Consider the following 16981-nt stretch of genomic DNA (forward strand, 5'->3'; position numbering starts at 1 on the left):
AGTCATAACGTTAGCAAAAAATTTTTGATCATAATTAAAAAGAGGCGTACCTGACGAACCTGAGCCACCGTGTTGGAAGTTTAGTTGGGTTTGGGTAGAGGTAGTGCCACATTCTACCGGATGCTTTGTCACCAAATGACGACGGAGGGTGCCATATCCCCCACCACTCGCAAATTTGTAGATTTTATCACAATAGTTACAATATGCATGAAACGCCGATGTCTCTTCTTGAGAGCGCAGATCATGAGGACTTGGAATCACCTTCTTGTAGTGTTTAACAAAAATATCAGATTTCAAAGCTTTTGTAGTGTTAGTGGGTGGAGGGGGGGAGGCATGTCCTCATTTCCGCCGGTGCTAGACGGAATATGAGAATGAGATCTATCATCACTGTTGTCCGAGTCCGACGATATAGACACGTCATACTCGTCATCTTGTTGTTGGGAACTACCACCGCCCCTCCCCCCACCTTGATGTATTTCAGCGAGTAGCATAGTCATCCTATGATTTTCTTCTATCTATAAATATTATATAAGTTGAAGGTTTAATTAGGAACACAAAAAAAATTAAAAACCCAATCTTATGAAATTATGAATTGTAAAAATAATTTTATTTTTTAGAACTTGCTTGCATGCGTTCAGCCGCCACTCGGGAAACCTCTTCCATAACTTCTCGACGACTAGGTCGCCTTGATTTTGAGGGACGACTACTTTGATCTTGGGCAATTCCTTTGCCCCGATCACCACGTCCCGTCCACCACGAGAAGAAGACATAGTGCAAAATCAAAGTAGTATGGAATATGGAGTTTTGAATAAATGATAAATTACGAACACAACAATAAATATAGTACTCCCTCTGTTTCGTCATAGTTGAGGCGGAACTTTTCGGCACGGAGTCTAAGAAATGGATGTTTAGTAGATTAAGCGGGTAGATAACAAAGTAGATGAAGTAGGTGGAATTTTTAGATTTGAATTTCAATTTTGGATTTGAATTATTATTTAAACTTGAAACAATAATTCCTTTTTTAAATGATTTATTTATTTGTTAATTATTCACATTCAATATTTAAATTCTGTAGATAAAAAAGAGATGGACCTACAACGTGCAAAATGAAATCTGTAACACTTCAATATTTAAAACAGATAGTAGATAGAAAGGTGCTCTTTTATTAACTCAAAATGGATTCTGTAACTTTCCAAAATTCAAGTCAAAGACATTACAAAAAATTCACCAAAATACTGGCGCCACTTTCCATTCACTTTAAAGGTGGTGCCACTTTCCATTCACTGTATTAATACTCCACTGCCTACAAAGCATTTCCCAACCACTGCCATTACACCAAATGGAGTAAATGCTCTCTATCCTGCCACTGCCTTGAATGCTCTCCATCCAAAATCTACCTTGAATGCTCTCTACCCAGCCACTGCTCAATCACTGCCTTGAATGATCATAATGGGGCATCAAGAGTACTCCTCAGAATTCAAGAACCAAGCGGTTCAAATCATCATTGGAAGGTGCATCGGCATTGTTCATCCTCGCGGCACACTTAAGGAGGCACAGCTCAAATTCAAAATCTCTGCAAAGAAACAACAACAACAAGGACAACAATGAGTCGCTCTTGAATCTGGATACCAAGAGGCATTAGAGTTAACATCAAAACCACATTTTGATACAAAATATAAATACAGTGAAGGGGAAGACTGAAAGCTTTGTGGCCCCTGAGCACGTGCCAAATTTGCAGTAGGATTTGAAGGATGAAAGTGACTTTGTTGATGAAGATGAGACTGCTGATTTTGTCTGGATATAGGTCCTCCACCATTGGACGGCTCATACCTATACCAACACCTTTCAGCCGAGTGTCCAGGCTTTTGACAAAGCTGACAGATGAGGCGGTTGTTTGAGCTCCTGCCTCCTCTACCTCTAAAGGCATATCCTCCTCTATTTCCTTGTGTTCTTCCAGAGTTGTGAAAGTTCCCCCTCTGTTGATATCCTCCTTCTTTCTTTGGCTCAAATGAGTTAGCAACATTAGCAGTAGGTTGCGAGCCTTCAAGATTTATAGAGGAATTCTTATCTGCTTCAATTCTCGACTCAAAACTCAGTAGCAAAGCACTTACATCCTGTACGGTGGAGCTTTCAGCTTTGGAAGTGACTGTTACCACCACAGAGTCATATTCTCTTCCAAGGCCACCAAGAATGTACAGTATTTGATCTTCCTCTTCGATTCTGCAGCCAGTGGCTCCAAGCAGGTCACAACAAGTTTTCATCTTGCTCAAGTAATCCTTCATTGGCAGCGACTCCTTTGAGTTGTAGTTTGTGCTGCATTATCTTCGCTTTGGACTGACTTGCGAAGGTGGTTTCAAGAGCATTCCATATATCCTTTGTAGATCTGAGTCCCACTACAAGGATCATGGCACTTTCGGTCAAGGAAGCTTGGATCCAAGCCGATAATCTTTGGTCCTGTCGATGCCAAGCGAGAAACTCTGGATTTGCCTGCATCTGTCCAGCTTGACCAGCCTCGATCATTTTTGGTAGATGGTCACCAATGAGGAAAGATTCCAGACCGTATCCTTCTATGGTTGCCAAGATTTGCTGTCTCCATATCAGATAGTTGTTGTCTCCAAGTTTGACAGAGATCGGATGGTTATTTGGTAGAGTGGGAATAAGAGATGAGAGAGTATTTGAGGCACTGGAACCATCAGCCTCTGCCATTTATCAAAGATAGAAGAAAGAGAGGTTAGAGGGGGTATAGAGATACCATGAAAGAAAAGAGACGAAACCATACTGCTAGGTATATAGAACAATAGCTTTCTTGAAAGAGATGTTATGTTGATTTTCTCAATGCATTACAAGCTTTACATCCATTCTATTTATACTAGTGTATGGAAAGATCTAGATAAACGTAGTCTTAACCTAGCTAGCTATCATCCAAATACTACTACAAGACAAAGTGAAGTAACTGAAAGGTAAGGGAGCATCTGCTTTCATACGTGCCGTCGGCCAGCTGGGTTGTCGTCCTTTTCTTCTCCCTTGACCAACTAAGAGATCCTTCCAGCTCAATGTCGAGCTATGTGCTGGAGCCGGCTTTTCTTCACCGAGCTCTTGAATTGCAAAGCTAACAGGGGAGCGGTGGTTTTGTTTGCTAATTGTTGGGTTTTATTTGCTAATTTTGGATTTATTTTTGGAATCAGCTGCAGAATTCCTGTTGATCCCCCAATAATATTCTTTTTCGATGCAGATGAATCGATTCTGGGTTTTGAAGAAGAATGGCCATCTCCAACTCTGGGCTTCAGTTTCGATAAATTACTCGATTTAGTATTTGTGGCCATCGCTGTTTCTTCGCTAATTGATTCCTTCTCTCTCTAAAACCCTACCCACAGTCTGATTTAAGCCTTATTCCTCTTTCTCTGCAATATCCATCGCCGAAAAATTGTACTTGTGAAGAAACAGAGGAAAGGGGAAAAGATTAAAATTGATCGAATTGGTTGAGAAGTAGTTAGTTATTAAATTGTGTTTTTGGGATGTCCTGTCCTAGTGGGATGTCCGCCCACTGGAGATGCTCTTACATTCAACCAAAAAATTATTTATGAAATTGAATTTACTGTGTCTGAAAATCTATGTGAATCTGGATTTATTGTTGAATTGTGTGATTGAAGTGATTTATTGATGAAATAAGGTCGTAACAGAATAATCAATGCTTTTGGATTAGCAAATTGGAAGTTTTAGGGTCAAATGTCTTGGAGGTGAGCTGGATTGGGGAATCAAGTTTAATTATAATGCACTCTAGGTGTTTGGTGATATTCCTCAGTTGGGAATTAGTTATAAGAGTTAGATTCAAAATTTAGCCATCTCCATTTTTTAATGTCAACTACATATATAATCTAAGTCAACTACATACATATAATGTCAACTACATATACAGTTCATATCAATTACACGCATATAATGTCAACTACATATACAATTCATGTCAGGGGATTGATCAATTGATATAATGTCAACTACATATACAATTCATGTCAATTACACACATATAATGTCAACTACATATACCAATTCTTGTCAGAGAAGTGATCAATTGCTAACTCACTCTCTAGTTGCTAACTGCAACTAATTTAAGACTATAGGATTTTAGAAATCTAGTGGTCTAAAATTTTCCATGTGTATTTTTCATTTTTATTAATTAAATCGAAAAAGATAAAAAAAACTATCAAATTAGAGTTTTGGATGAAAATGTCAATATAGTGTTTTGAAAATATCAATACAATGCTTTGAGAATGTCAACACATTGATTTAAGAATGACATTCTACATGTATTATATTGTTTTCTGGGATTACAAGAGATAAAAGCCGGGCGTAATACAACCCTAAGAAGGAATACGAAAAAGAACAAACTGAACTTAAATTACAATGAAAAGAAAATCGAAACAGTAACCGTGAACAATTGTTTAGCCGAGTCGAGGAGGCCTCTTTCCGCAAGACGAGATACGCCCCGGTAGTGCTCTCGGTTTGGCGTGTCGTCCCCAAAGATAAAACGACTATGTCTCTGGTGAAGCAGCACCGCAATCAACAGAGCTCCGGCGAATTGGATGGAGGAGAGGGCAGAGCTTTCGACAGAAAAAACAATGCAGAGAGAGGGAGAGAGCTTATGATGCAAATGCTTGTGAATATTGTGTCTAATGCAGTGGAATGACTAGCCTATTTATAGGCCAAGCCACCATGCAGGGTCAACCAAGCCATGAAGGCTCATCATGGCAGATTCGTAACCGTCGGCGGTTACAAGCGTGTGGCAGGAGTGTGCCTTTCGCGTGTGGATTTCTCACGTGGCAGCCTTATAGGCTTTGACTGTGCCACGCTTGACGATGTGTCAAGCCACTTGGATTGCTGACTCAGCGGTGGTTTAAAAAGATTACTACGGGTCCAGACCCAAGCCCACCCAAAGACCAATTGCCAAGATCCAAGTTCAAGATTGAGATCGAGATCGGGACCGGGCCCGCGGCCGCGAGCACGGGCTGGCGGGCGGCGGCGGCGACGCGCGTATGCGCGCGTGTGGGCTCTTTCACCCATCTTGGTCCACTATAATTATTAAGTAACATAAAGTCACTTAATTTAAACACATTAAAAGATGTGTCACCTCTCCAATGTGGGATAATTAACACCAGTTAATTATTCCCTAATCTCAAACTCCAAACTTTAAGTAAAAACCTAATTATGCCCAGCTTTAATTAAAAAACTAATTATGGCCAACTTTAATCCACTATTTCTCACTCACCGGAAATCAGATTTGAGAAAGTGAATATACAACATTTATCTACGTAAAATGTAGATCGACGCTATATCATTTAATTTCACAAAATTAGATGTCTCGTCAAATTTATTATTTGGTCAAAATCCATTGACCGGACATATTTATTCCATGATTTCTACAATCCTCCACATGAGTGGAAATAGCCAAATGCATATGCATGCAGACACAAGCTCAACCCTCGAGAGGTGTATAAGCATAAGGATATGTAGTTGTTGGCTTTGAACCCTCCATAGTCGACACCATTGGATACACAGGCGGCTTAGTAGTGCGATGCTTTGCACTAATCCCCCACGGCGTGCACCGAGACAATGGTGTTAACGCTTAAACACCTCAACCTCATTCGTTCTCACGTTTTGTGTCCATTGCAGTCTTGGACACCACTTTGGTTTCATAAGTGCGTTTTATGAAGCGACCACACTTCGCACTTACATAGGTGATTCTTAGTCAAATACCTTGTCATACTTGGTCTCTTTGAGAACTCCATCTCTTTGAGATCCTTAAGAACCATTAAAAGTCATAGACTTATCCTTTACCACTAGGCAAGTTCTCCAATACTCTATTGCTCTTTAGGGAATAGATATAGTTGAGTGTTTCTCATGAACTCTCATAGCTTAGTTTTCCCATTAAACCAAGTTCTTGGGATCTCCAGTCATCATGGTTAGGTTACCACTATGACAATTCTTTAATTTGTGGGTTTCAAACTCATTCCCTCTAGCAACTTATTCATTTGATCACGGTTTAACCCTTTGGTTCGCGGATCCGCTAGATTATCTATTGACTTCACATAGTCAATTGTAATCACCCCTGTTGTGATCAAATGTCTCACGGTGTTATGTCGTCGACGTATATGTCGAGACTTACCATTATAGAAACCATTGTTTCCCCTTCCAATAGCCGCTTGGCTATCGCAGTGGATCAGCTCTGGTGGCACTGGCTTAGACCAACATGGAATATCTTTAAAGAAGTTCTTAAGCCACTCAGCTTCCTCACCAGCCTTATCTAAGGCAATGAACTCCGATGACCCGTGCACAAGCAATGTCAGGTCGAGTGCAATTAGTCAAGTACATAATGCATCCGATGACCCGTGCATACTCTTCTTGTGCAACAGGCTCGCCTTTGTTCTTGCTCAAGTGAACGTCGATTTCAATTGGAGTCTTAACCGGCGCGCCATCATAGGCTTTGAATTTATTCAATATCTTCTCAACATAATGTGATTGTGTTAAGATGATTCCATCAGACGTTCTTAGAATCTTCATTCCAAGAATTACATTGGCTAGACCCATGTCTTTCATGTCAAAGTTTCTCTTTAACATGGCCTTTGTATCGTTAATTACTTGAGTGTTGCTACCCAAGATTAACATATCATCAACGTATAGACACACTATAACATGGCCGTTATTAGTGCTCTTGATGTAGACACATTTGTCGCACTCGTTGATTTTGAACCCATTTGATAACATCACATTATCAAACTTCAAGTGTCATTGCAATGGCGCTTGTTTCAATCCATATAGAGACTTTACGAGCTTGCATACATTTTTCTCTTGTCCAGGTACTACAAACCCTTCGGGTTGCTCCATATAAATTTCATCTTCTAATTCACCATTTAGAAACGCGGTCTTTACATCCATTTGATGAATCTCAAGATTGTGCAATGCAGCAATAGCGAGAAGCACTCGAATAGATGTAATCCTTGTTACAGGTGAATAGGTATCGAAGAAGTCATGTCCTTCCTTTTGTTTAAAACCTTTTACTACTAGTCGGGCTTTATACTTATCCATTGTTCCATCGGCCTTAAATTTCCTTTTAAGTACCCATTTGCAACCTAGAGGTTTCGCACCTTCAGGTAGATCCACCAACACCCAAGTGTGGTTTAGCAAAATTGAATCAATTTCTCTTTGAACAGCTTCTTTCCAATGTAGCCCGTCTCATCGAAGGCTACTTTTATAGATGTTGGTTCTTCATTTAACATAAAAGCAATGTAGTCAGGACCAAATGTTTTTGGTGTTTTGACCCTACTACCACGTCTTAGTCATGTATCCTTTGGATCAGACCTTGTACGCTTGCGCGATTCAGGTTCCTCATCCGCTGATTTAGAACTAGTGGCTTCTTCTTCAATTCTTGTCTCAGAATTGGTTAAGACTTTTTCCTTGTCCTTGCAAGGAAATGTATTTTCGAGAAATACAACATTCCTTGACTCAACGTTGTTCCTACTGTAATAGTCGATATTTCAGACTTGTGAATAACAAATCGATATGCACTACTATTAAGTGCATATCCAATGAAGATGCAATCAACCGTCTTAGGTCCGATTGTAACTTCTTTGGATGGAGGAACCATCACCTTTGCCAAACACCCCCACACTTTGAGGTATTTGTAGGATGGCTTCCTTCCCTTCCACAACTTATAAGGAGTAACATCTTTTCCTTTGAGAGAGATTTTATTCAATATATAGTTGGCTGTCAATACAGCTTCCCCCCACATGTTATGTGGTAATCCTGAAGTCAGAAGCAGTGCATTCATCATCTCTTTTAGAGTTCGATTCTTGCGTTCTGCGACACCATTAGATTGTGGTGAATATGGAGCAGTTGTTTGATGAATTATACCACTTGCGATGCATAACTCCTCAAACGGGACTACATATTCACCTCCTCTATCGCTTCGAATCATTTTGATTTTACAACCAAGTTGATTCTCAACTTCGTTCTTATAATTTTTGAACGCTTGTATTGCTTCATCTTTACTTCTTAAAAGATAAATGTAGCAATATCTTGTGCAATCATCTATGAAAGTGATAAAGTACTTTTTACCACCTCTAGTTTGCACCATCTTTAAATCACATACGTCCGTTTGAATTAATTCAAGGGGTTTTGTGCTTCGTTCAACCGAGTGAAACGACAACTTAGTTATTTTTGCTTCAAGACAAATTTCACATTTATCTTGGGTATCCACTTCATTAGCCTTTAGTAAATCTAAATTCACTAATCTTTTAATGGCTTTTGAGTTTACATGTCCCAATCTATAATGCCACAAATTTGAACACTTAGTCAAGTAAGAGGAAGTAGATGTTTTATTATTATTAGCCAACGGCTTTGCAACACTGCGAGTTGCTACACTATGCTTGAAAAGCCCATCGGTTACATAACCTTTTCCGAGGGATTTTCCAAACTTGTACAATGCAAACCTATCACACTCAAATACAAGTTTAAATCTCTTATTAACTAGTATTGATCCTGACACTAGGTTTCTTGCGGATGTCCGGGACATGCAGCACATCCTTCAAAGTGATAGTGACGCCAGACGTCATCATGAGAATCACGTTGCCAACGCCGAGGACTTCGGACGATGCTTGATTCCCCATGTTGATCTTCCCCCCTTCAACAGCAGTGTAGGAGGCAAACTTGCTCCTATCTGAGCAGACATGAGCAGTAGCGCCAGTGTCGATGTACCAGCCACCCTTGTTATCAACAAGGTTAACTTCTTCAGTGACCACAGCAATGAGGTCGTTTTCATCCCAGTCCTTGAACTCCTTCTCAACGACGTGAGCAGTCGGCCTCTTCTTCTTGCTGCAGCAGTCCTTTGCAAAGTGGCCCTGTTTGTAACATTTGTAGCAATCTCCTTCAAACTTCTTTGTAGGCTGCTTTCCCTTCCCTTTGTCACTTGGACGATTTGGGCGAGGGCGTTTGTTGGAGGAACCGCCCCGCTCCAACAAATTGGCTTTGGCTTCAAGTGGGGTGAAGCCCTTAGCCTTTTGGTCGCTTTTGCGCACATCAGCCTCAATGCACAATTTCACGATCAAGTCTTCAAGGGTCATCTGCTTTCGCTTGTGCTTGAGATAGCTCTTGAAGTCCTTCCAACTAGGAGGAAGCTTGTCGATGATCGTGCACCTTACGAATTTGTCGGGCAAGGTCATCCCTTCAGCCACTAATGCGTGGATAATCATTTGGAGCTCTTGGACTTGCTCCATGATGGGTCGAGAGTCGACCATCTTGTAGTCCATAAACTTGGATGCTACAACTTGTTCAGTACCTGCAGCATTATCTATGCTATACTTCTTTTCTAGGCTTTCCCACATTTGTTTAGATGTGGTTACATTGGAGTATACATTGTAGAGGCTATCATCTAATGCACTTAAAATAAAATTTTTACACAGATAATCCCCTTTTCTCCAAGCATCATAGTCCGCCATGACTTCGAGCCTAGTCTCTTGATCGCTTGGCGTGGGCGGCTCATTTTCCGTGAGGAAGTTGGCGACGCCCAATGTTGTCAAGTAGAATAACATCTTTTGGTACCACCTTTTGAAGTCAGATTCTCCAAACTTTTGTGGCTTCTTGGCAGGTGGCATCATTCTTGGTGCCAAAGGTGCCGAACTTGGTCCATGGAAGGAACCAATTCCGTTGCCCCCGAAGGAGCCAACAATGTGGTTGGGCATAGAGCCCCCACCATTCATGTTGGGCATAGAGCCCGCCATGATCGTACTATCCCCAAAGGAACTAGCACCCGCGTGAGACCCGAAGGCCCCAGCACTCGATCCATTAAAGGATCCGAAGGAACCACTAAAAGTGGAACCAACCGATCCACTCGAGGTGGATCCACCAGTGGGCCCAAGGGGGTTAACAAACTCCCAAGGGGTTGTTGATGAAGATGGATAACGCCCGGGAGTGGGCATCATCATCGGGATCGACTGAGTGTTGACAGGTCCAGTGTTCGCCATGGTGGATGGAGTTACAGCGGCGGTGGTAGCAACGACAGTGTTGGCTTCAGTCGACATCTCCAGCAAAAGGTGTTTAAAGTTTCGAAAGTTTTAGTTCAGTTTATGGCCTAAATTCCTTCAAAGGCAAGTTATATCTCGTCTTGCGATTGTTTGTTTTCTGGGATTACAAGAGATAAAAGCCGGGCGTAATATAACCCAAAGAAGGAATACAAAAAAGAACAAACTGAACTTAAATTACAATGAAAAGAAAATCGAAACAGTAACCGTGAACAATTGTTTAGCCGAGTCGGGGAGGCCTCTTTCCGCAAGACGAGATACGCCCCGGTAGTGCTCTCGGTTTGGCGTGTCGTCCCCAAAGATAAAACGGCTACGTCTCTGGTGAAGCAGCACAGCAATCAACAGAGCTCCGGCGAACTGGATGGAGGAGAGAGCAGAGCTTTCGACAGAAAAACAATGCAGAGAGAGAGAGCTTATGATGCAAATGCTTGTGAATATTGTGTCTAATGCAGTGGAATGGCTAGCCTATTTATAGGCCAAGCCACCATGCCGGGTCAACCAAGCCATGAAGGCTCATCATGGCAGATTCGTAACCGTCGGCGGTTACAAGCGTGTGGCAAGAGTGTGCCTTTCGCATGTGGAGCGTGTGAATTTCTCACATGGTAGCCTTGTAGGCTTTGACTGTGACACGCTTGATGATGTGTCAAGCCACTTGGATTGCTGACTCAGCTGTGGTCTAAAAAGATTACTACGTGTCCAGACCCAAGCCCAAAGACCACCCAAAGACCAATTGCCAAGATCCAAGTCGAAGTCCAAGATCAAGATCCAAGTCCAAGATCGGGCCCGGGCCTCCTGATCCCGGTCCCGCAGCCCGCGACCGCGAGCACGGGCACGGGCTCAGGCGGGCGGCGGCGGCGGCGCGCGCGTGTAGGCTCTTTCACCCATCTTGGTCCACTATAATTATTAAGTAACATAAAGTCACTTAATTTAAACACATTAAAAGATGTGTCACTTCTCCAATGTGGGATAATTAACACTAGTTAATTATTCCCTAAGCTCAAACTTCAAGCTTTAATTAAAAAACTAATTATGTCCAACTTTAATCTACTTTTTCTCACTCACCGGAAGTCGGATTTGAGAAAGTGAATATACTACATTTATCTACGTAAAATATAGATCGACGCTATATCATTTAATTTCATAAAATTAGATGTCTCGTCACATTTATTATTTGGTCAAAATCCATTGACCGGGCATATTTATTCCATGATTTCTACAATATTGACATATTTTATATACTATGTTGACATTTGTTGCTGTAAGAAATAATTGAAAATTTTAAAAAAAAATTCAAATTTTGATATCGGAACATATGCAAGTGAGATCTCGTTAGAATCCTTATGAAATTATCTTTAATTTGATTTGTGCGAAAAAATAATTTAAATCAAGAAAGTTATATGCATTTTAAAATTATGTGATATTTTTCAAAAGTTAGTTATAACTAATATGTTGTAAATTGACTTTAATACCCTTATTGACATTTTTTGTTGAACGTATTGACATTTCAGGGCCTGATGATCTAGGCCCTTGATTTGAATATCTGAGGGTTATTATTTAATTGTAGTTAGCAATTAAGTACTAAGTTAACAATATAACACTCCCCATTCATGTCAACTATACACATATAATGTCAACTATGTGTACAATCCATATCAATTATATATATAATCAATGTCAACTACATACATATAATGTCAACTACATATACTTACATATATTATATGTAAAACGTTGTTGGTTACATAAATAATAGAGGTCGTTGACATGAAAATATGTTGTTGTTGACATAATAGTTGACATAAATAACTTTTGATGTTGACACCGTAGTTGACGTATTGTCTCTGTAGTTGACATTGCGCAAAAATGACAATTATGCACCCTAGTTGACATAATGTCTCCGCAGTTGACATCGCGAGAAAATTGTGAATGAATGGCTGAAAATGCATCTTAGTTCTCAATTAGGCCCAAAAATCTCGACCTAACAGGACCCTACACATGTATATATATATATATGCACGTTTGTCTGTGCCAGTAGAATACACGCATATATAATACATATATACATAGAGATGTAATCAAATACAAACTCTATATGGTATAAACTACAAATTATGATCTGGACCATTAGAAAATGTCAACATAAAATAACATCAACAGAAAATGTCAAAACAGTGTTAACTGTTGACACTGTTTTGACATTTTCTGTTGATGTTATTTTGTCATCTGTTGATATTTTCTAACAGTCAAGATCATAGTTTGGAGTTTGTACAATATTTAGAGTTTACATTTTATCATTGTCACATATATAGGGGTGTTATATTGTTAACTCACCCTTAAATTGCTAACTCCAACTAAATAATATGCATAAGATCATCCAGCCACGAATATCAATAAAGTGTATAAAAAATCAATTAAGAGTATTAATATCAATAAACAAAAAACTATTTATAACTATCTCAATTTAAATTATATTCTTACACGACATATATCAATATTCTAACATGATCCTAAAGTTGAGTCTATCAATTGAATGATATACTATTACTTTAGATTCATTATTTGCATAAATGTGTACTATAAATTGATAGAAGTGCTACATTATTGAGGCGTTTGTATTTACATTATGTTTTGTTACATTATTTAGGCAGATAAAGCCATTATATGTTGCAGCCTTGTTACATTATTTTGTTTTATTGCACTTTAACATTCATGATGTCTTGTTTTGGACAACTTCAGACTTGGCAAGGGTAGAATACGATGATGCCTTGATGACGTTGTTCCCCTTGCAATTGCGCAACGGTTTCACCATAGATTGGCTGAACAAAAGGAGGCTGCTAAAGTGCAAGCAGAAGATGTTGCAGGACCGAGTCGAACCAAGAAAGACAACCGCCTGTACTTCAGGAGGTGTCCGATAGATTTTGTGAAGGGGGTGTGATCCGTTGCTAACTTTTATTAAGTTGCTAACTTGCTAACTCATCAACGTAGTGTATTAAAAATGTCAACACGATGATAATGAAATGTCAACATAAACTTAAGTTGATATTTTAATACATTGTGTTGAAATGTCAACACAAATATGTGTTGACATTTTAATGTGATCGTGTTGACATTTTTAATAAACTACGTTGATGTGTTAGCAAGTTAGTAATTTAAGAAAAGTTAGCATTATACCGCACCCCTTTTGTGAAGTACTCCCTCCGTCCCATTAAATATGCAACATTTGTTTTTCGGCACGGGATTTTATGTAGTGTTGTTTTGTGAGTTAATGAAGAGAGAGTAAAGTAAGAGAGAAGAAAAAGTAGAGTGAGTATTGTTTCCATTTATAGAAACGTTTCATTTTTAATGGGACAGACCAAAAAGGAAAACGTTTCATTTCTAATGGGGCAGATGGAGTATATAAGACCATGTTTATCTGTCTCTAGTGGTCGACCGCCACCTCATTTCCATTTATAAAAAAAAAGAAAATTGAAGGAAGTAGTCCTTCTCTCTCCAAGACCTTGGTCTCTTCCACACCCACCACCAACTGCCACGTCTCCCTCCATTCATCCTATGAGATTGTGCCAAAAGGCATAATCTCAGTGGTTGATAATTTTTTTCTTTTAAAATTTACATATCTTAAATATGTTATATTAAATAATTATAAAAATTATACCAAAACTTATAATTTTTCAACCTTTATAAATACATACCACATTTGCTATAGTTTGCGTACAAAAAATATCATTTTTTCCTCCTATAATCTTTTTCTTTCATACAATTTCATATTCTTTTAATTTCTTAATTTCATTTGTTGCTAACTATAGAAGAGGATTAGAATAATCAATATTTTATGTAGTAATATTATAATTGAAAATTAATATAACAACAAATGTATAATGGTGTGGTTGGATGGTCATTGATAAACCATAAAAAATAGTTTGGTTAGGTTGGATGAATATTGATGATGTGAAGAAATGATGTGGAGGAGATATAAATTAATTAAATATTAAAAAAGTGGTTGGTTGTGTAGTTGCTGATAAACATAGTCTAAAGATGTTCGATCCATGACAAATTGAAGCCGTAAGCGAATTGGGATTTGAAATATCCTAAACTACAATATACCAGAAGTTCCTGGTTTCTTAGCACACTTGATTTTGTCTGCCTTCAACAAACTTCATTGTCGGATAGCGTTTGCTGTTGATGAAAACGTGCACCTTGGAGAGGACGATGTGCATCTGACCTTTGTTTTCCAAAAGGTCCAATCCTCATTGAACGCACTGGCAAAAAGCAAAAAAACTTTGCATACAATGATATCGTCGCAAACCGTTGTAATAAGGGCATGTATATGTGCACTCCTGCAGAGATTGGGGAATTGATAATCCATGACGTCGAAGGGGGTCCCGTTTTGAAGAAACTATTCATGTTCTTGATGGAGAATGCAATCATCGAGACATTGTGCGATGGGATGTGCAAGCCCAAGATTCTCCACTATATCGATGATGTGGATCGGATAAGAAATATGAACTGGTGTGGCTACCTTATCTCGGTGATGGACCACACGTTGAGCTTGGGTTTCGGGCTCAAGTGCATCATTCATAGGGCTAATATGCTTTCAAGGGGTGAGTGATGTACTGCATACGTAATGCATTGAATTTAATGTAACTTGACAAAGTATCTGACACATTTATTTATTTACTTATTGTCAGTGCGTGTATGTGGACAGAGTTGTTCACTACCGACTGATAGTGATTCGTGTCTGGCCACTAACAAAGGTTGGACAAGTGATATTCTTAGACAGCGACAGGATGAAGAGATGAAGCTTAACAAATTCGGGACATGTAGCTGGGAGGCCCTGTTGGAAATAAATTAAGGAGATTGGAAGAAATCACGAGATTAATTGAAGATGATTTTAGTGAATATTTTTCTTAGAAGAGGGATCAAAACACCTATGCCCTTTCTGATTTATTCTGTACCCCAAGAAGACACACTTTATAGCGCAGGTGAAAAATTTATTTCTCTCGTGTTTAGGGACATGGACATAAACAGAACACCTAAAGATTTTCTAAGGTAGGGTAAGAGGTTCTGGTACGTGAGTCAATGTAGATAAAGTCTGAAGAGGAGTTTTCATGTTTAGGATTTTTGTAGGAAGACGATTGGTCAAGTACACAGATGTGGCAATTTCCTTGGGCCACAAGAATTTTGGAACTTTAGAGTCAAAAAACAAAGCTCGGGTAATTTCCAAAATAATTCTATTTTTCCTCTCCGCGACTCCATTTTGTTCGGGGGTATAAGCAAAAGAAGTTTGGTGAATTAAACCCCTCTTTTGAAAAAATTCTGACATCTCTTTATTAACAAATTTTCTTCCATTATTCGATCTAAAGGTTCGAATAGTGGTTTGAAACTGAGTTTGAATCATGTTAAAAAAACAAATTTTGCATATACGTCAGATTTGTTTTTCAAAAAATACACCCAAGTCATTCTAGAATAATCATCCACAAAGATTAAAAAATACTTAAAACCATGATCACCAACAATAGGCGCAGAGCCCTATACATCAGCATGAACCAAGGAAAAAAGAGTTTTAACACGAGTTTCACTAGATTTAAAAGGCTGTGTGTGGCCTTTGGCCAAAACACAAGACTCACAATTAATATCCTTGAGATGAGAAAAATTCGGGAAAAGAAATTTAAAATAACCAGGTGACGGGTGACCAAAACGTCGATGCCACAACCAAGCTTCTCGAGATGCAGATCCGTGAGATAGCATCGCGGCACTGCCGTGGTGAGCCATCTCATCAACATAGTAGAGGCCTTGACGCTCAGTGCCACGCCCAATTATCCTCCTCGTCCTAATATCCTGTAAAACACAGAAATTTGGATGCATTAGTAATGTACAATTTAATTCCTTTGTTACATGACTGATGGACATTTCAGAACATAAAGACAATTCGGCAACTTTAAAGTTGGTGAAATTTCAATTGTTCCACTTCCTTCTATGATGTTAATTTCCCATCTGCAGTCTGAATATGACTTTTCATGCCCCACTAAAATTCACAAAGTCATTTTTATCATGGGTCATAGTATCAGTTGCCCCACAATAAAAAATCCAACTCTTCTCCTTTTCACTAGGCTTATATTCTGCAGTACAGGCAATAGGCAATTTATCCAACACTTCAAACTTATTTGGGGTAATAAAATGGTTTTCTAAAGCCTGGGGTCGAGTTCTACAATTAACAACACATTTGGGGGCAGATTGAATAATATTTTTGAAATGGGATACTATTTGCAATTTAAGGGAAATATGGGGTGTTGACTGTAACTGAGAATTTGGGCTAGATTTTTTTAATTCTTGCCCGTTACCTCCATTCCCAATTGCAATTGCAGTTCCGCCGCCTCCTCCCATCCTTGCATACCCCGCCTCTCCTACTACCTCCTCTCCTCGTCTTCCGCCGCCTCCATTCTGGGAGTTCCATCTCCGGCTCTCACGCGAGGATTGGTGGCCTCACGGTTGCCTCCTCCCGTCGGAAACAATCCACCGTCGTTGCCATCGTCTACCCCGATTGCCAATCGGGCTTTCGCCTTTTGATTTTCGTCCCACCATTCGAGAAATCCTACCAAGAGAAAACACGACTCTCTGGTATGTTTCTGTTTACCGCAATGAGAACACCATAGCTTAGATTTGTCCGGTTTGAATCCTCCTCCCCTGCGGTTGGGTCCGGCGGCGCGTGGCGGTGCTTGTTGGTTTATGTCACCACCAAGAAACTCGAACGTGGAACCAATAGAGAAAGCTAGTACTTCTGCCGAGCCCGTCTTGTCACTTGTAGAGCCTCCTCAACCGCCACCTCCCGACAATCCTCCTCCAGTGATATCTGAGGTAATTCCTGGTACTGGATCAGATTGTACAATTATTTCTAATGACTTATCTACAGA

The 16981-nt window shown here is 39.6% G+C and overlaps 1 protein-coding gene across 4 annotated transcripts; it reads right to left on the reverse strand.

The window, feature by feature from the left end:
* Nucleotides 1–1143: 1143 nt before the first annotated feature.
* On the reverse strand, nt 1144–3554 carry LOC121755891. 4 transcript variants are annotated; one of them, XM_042151321.1, is made up of 2 exons: nt 2985–3554; nt 1144–2699 (listed from the first exon to the last, which is right to left on the reverse strand). In XM_042151321.1, the coding sequence occupies exon 2, from the start codon at nt 2280–2282 to the stop codon at nt 1527–1529; it is 756 nt and encodes a 251-aa protein (XP_042007255.1). In that variant the 5' UTR covers nt 2283–2699; nt 2985–3554; the 3' UTR covers nt 1144–1526. The 4 variants fall into 4 exon arrangements, with proteins under 4 accessions (XP_042007255.1, XP_042007259.1, XP_042007258.1 ...); XM_042151325.1 differs by lacking the exon at nt 2985–3554 and having other exon boundaries at nt 1144–1573; nt 1728–2937; XM_042151324.1 differs by lacking the exon at nt 2985–3554 and having other exon boundaries at nt 1144–1573; nt 1684–2935.
* Nucleotides 3555–16981: the final 13427 nt, after the last annotated feature.

The sequence above is a fragment of the Salvia splendens genome, chromosome 11, assembly GCF_004379255.2.
Source record: "Salvia splendens isolate huo1 chromosome 11, SspV2, whole genome shotgun sequence".
Taxonomy (NCBI): Eukaryota; Viridiplantae; Streptophyta; class Magnoliopsida; order Lamiales; family Lamiaceae; genus Salvia; species Salvia splendens.

Bases quoted from the DNA above. Each gene is read 5' to 3' on its own strand.
- LOC121755891 (XM_042151321.1), bottom strand. From the start codon at position 2,282: ATGAAGGATTACTTGAGCAAGATGAAAACTTGTTGTGACCTGCTTGGA.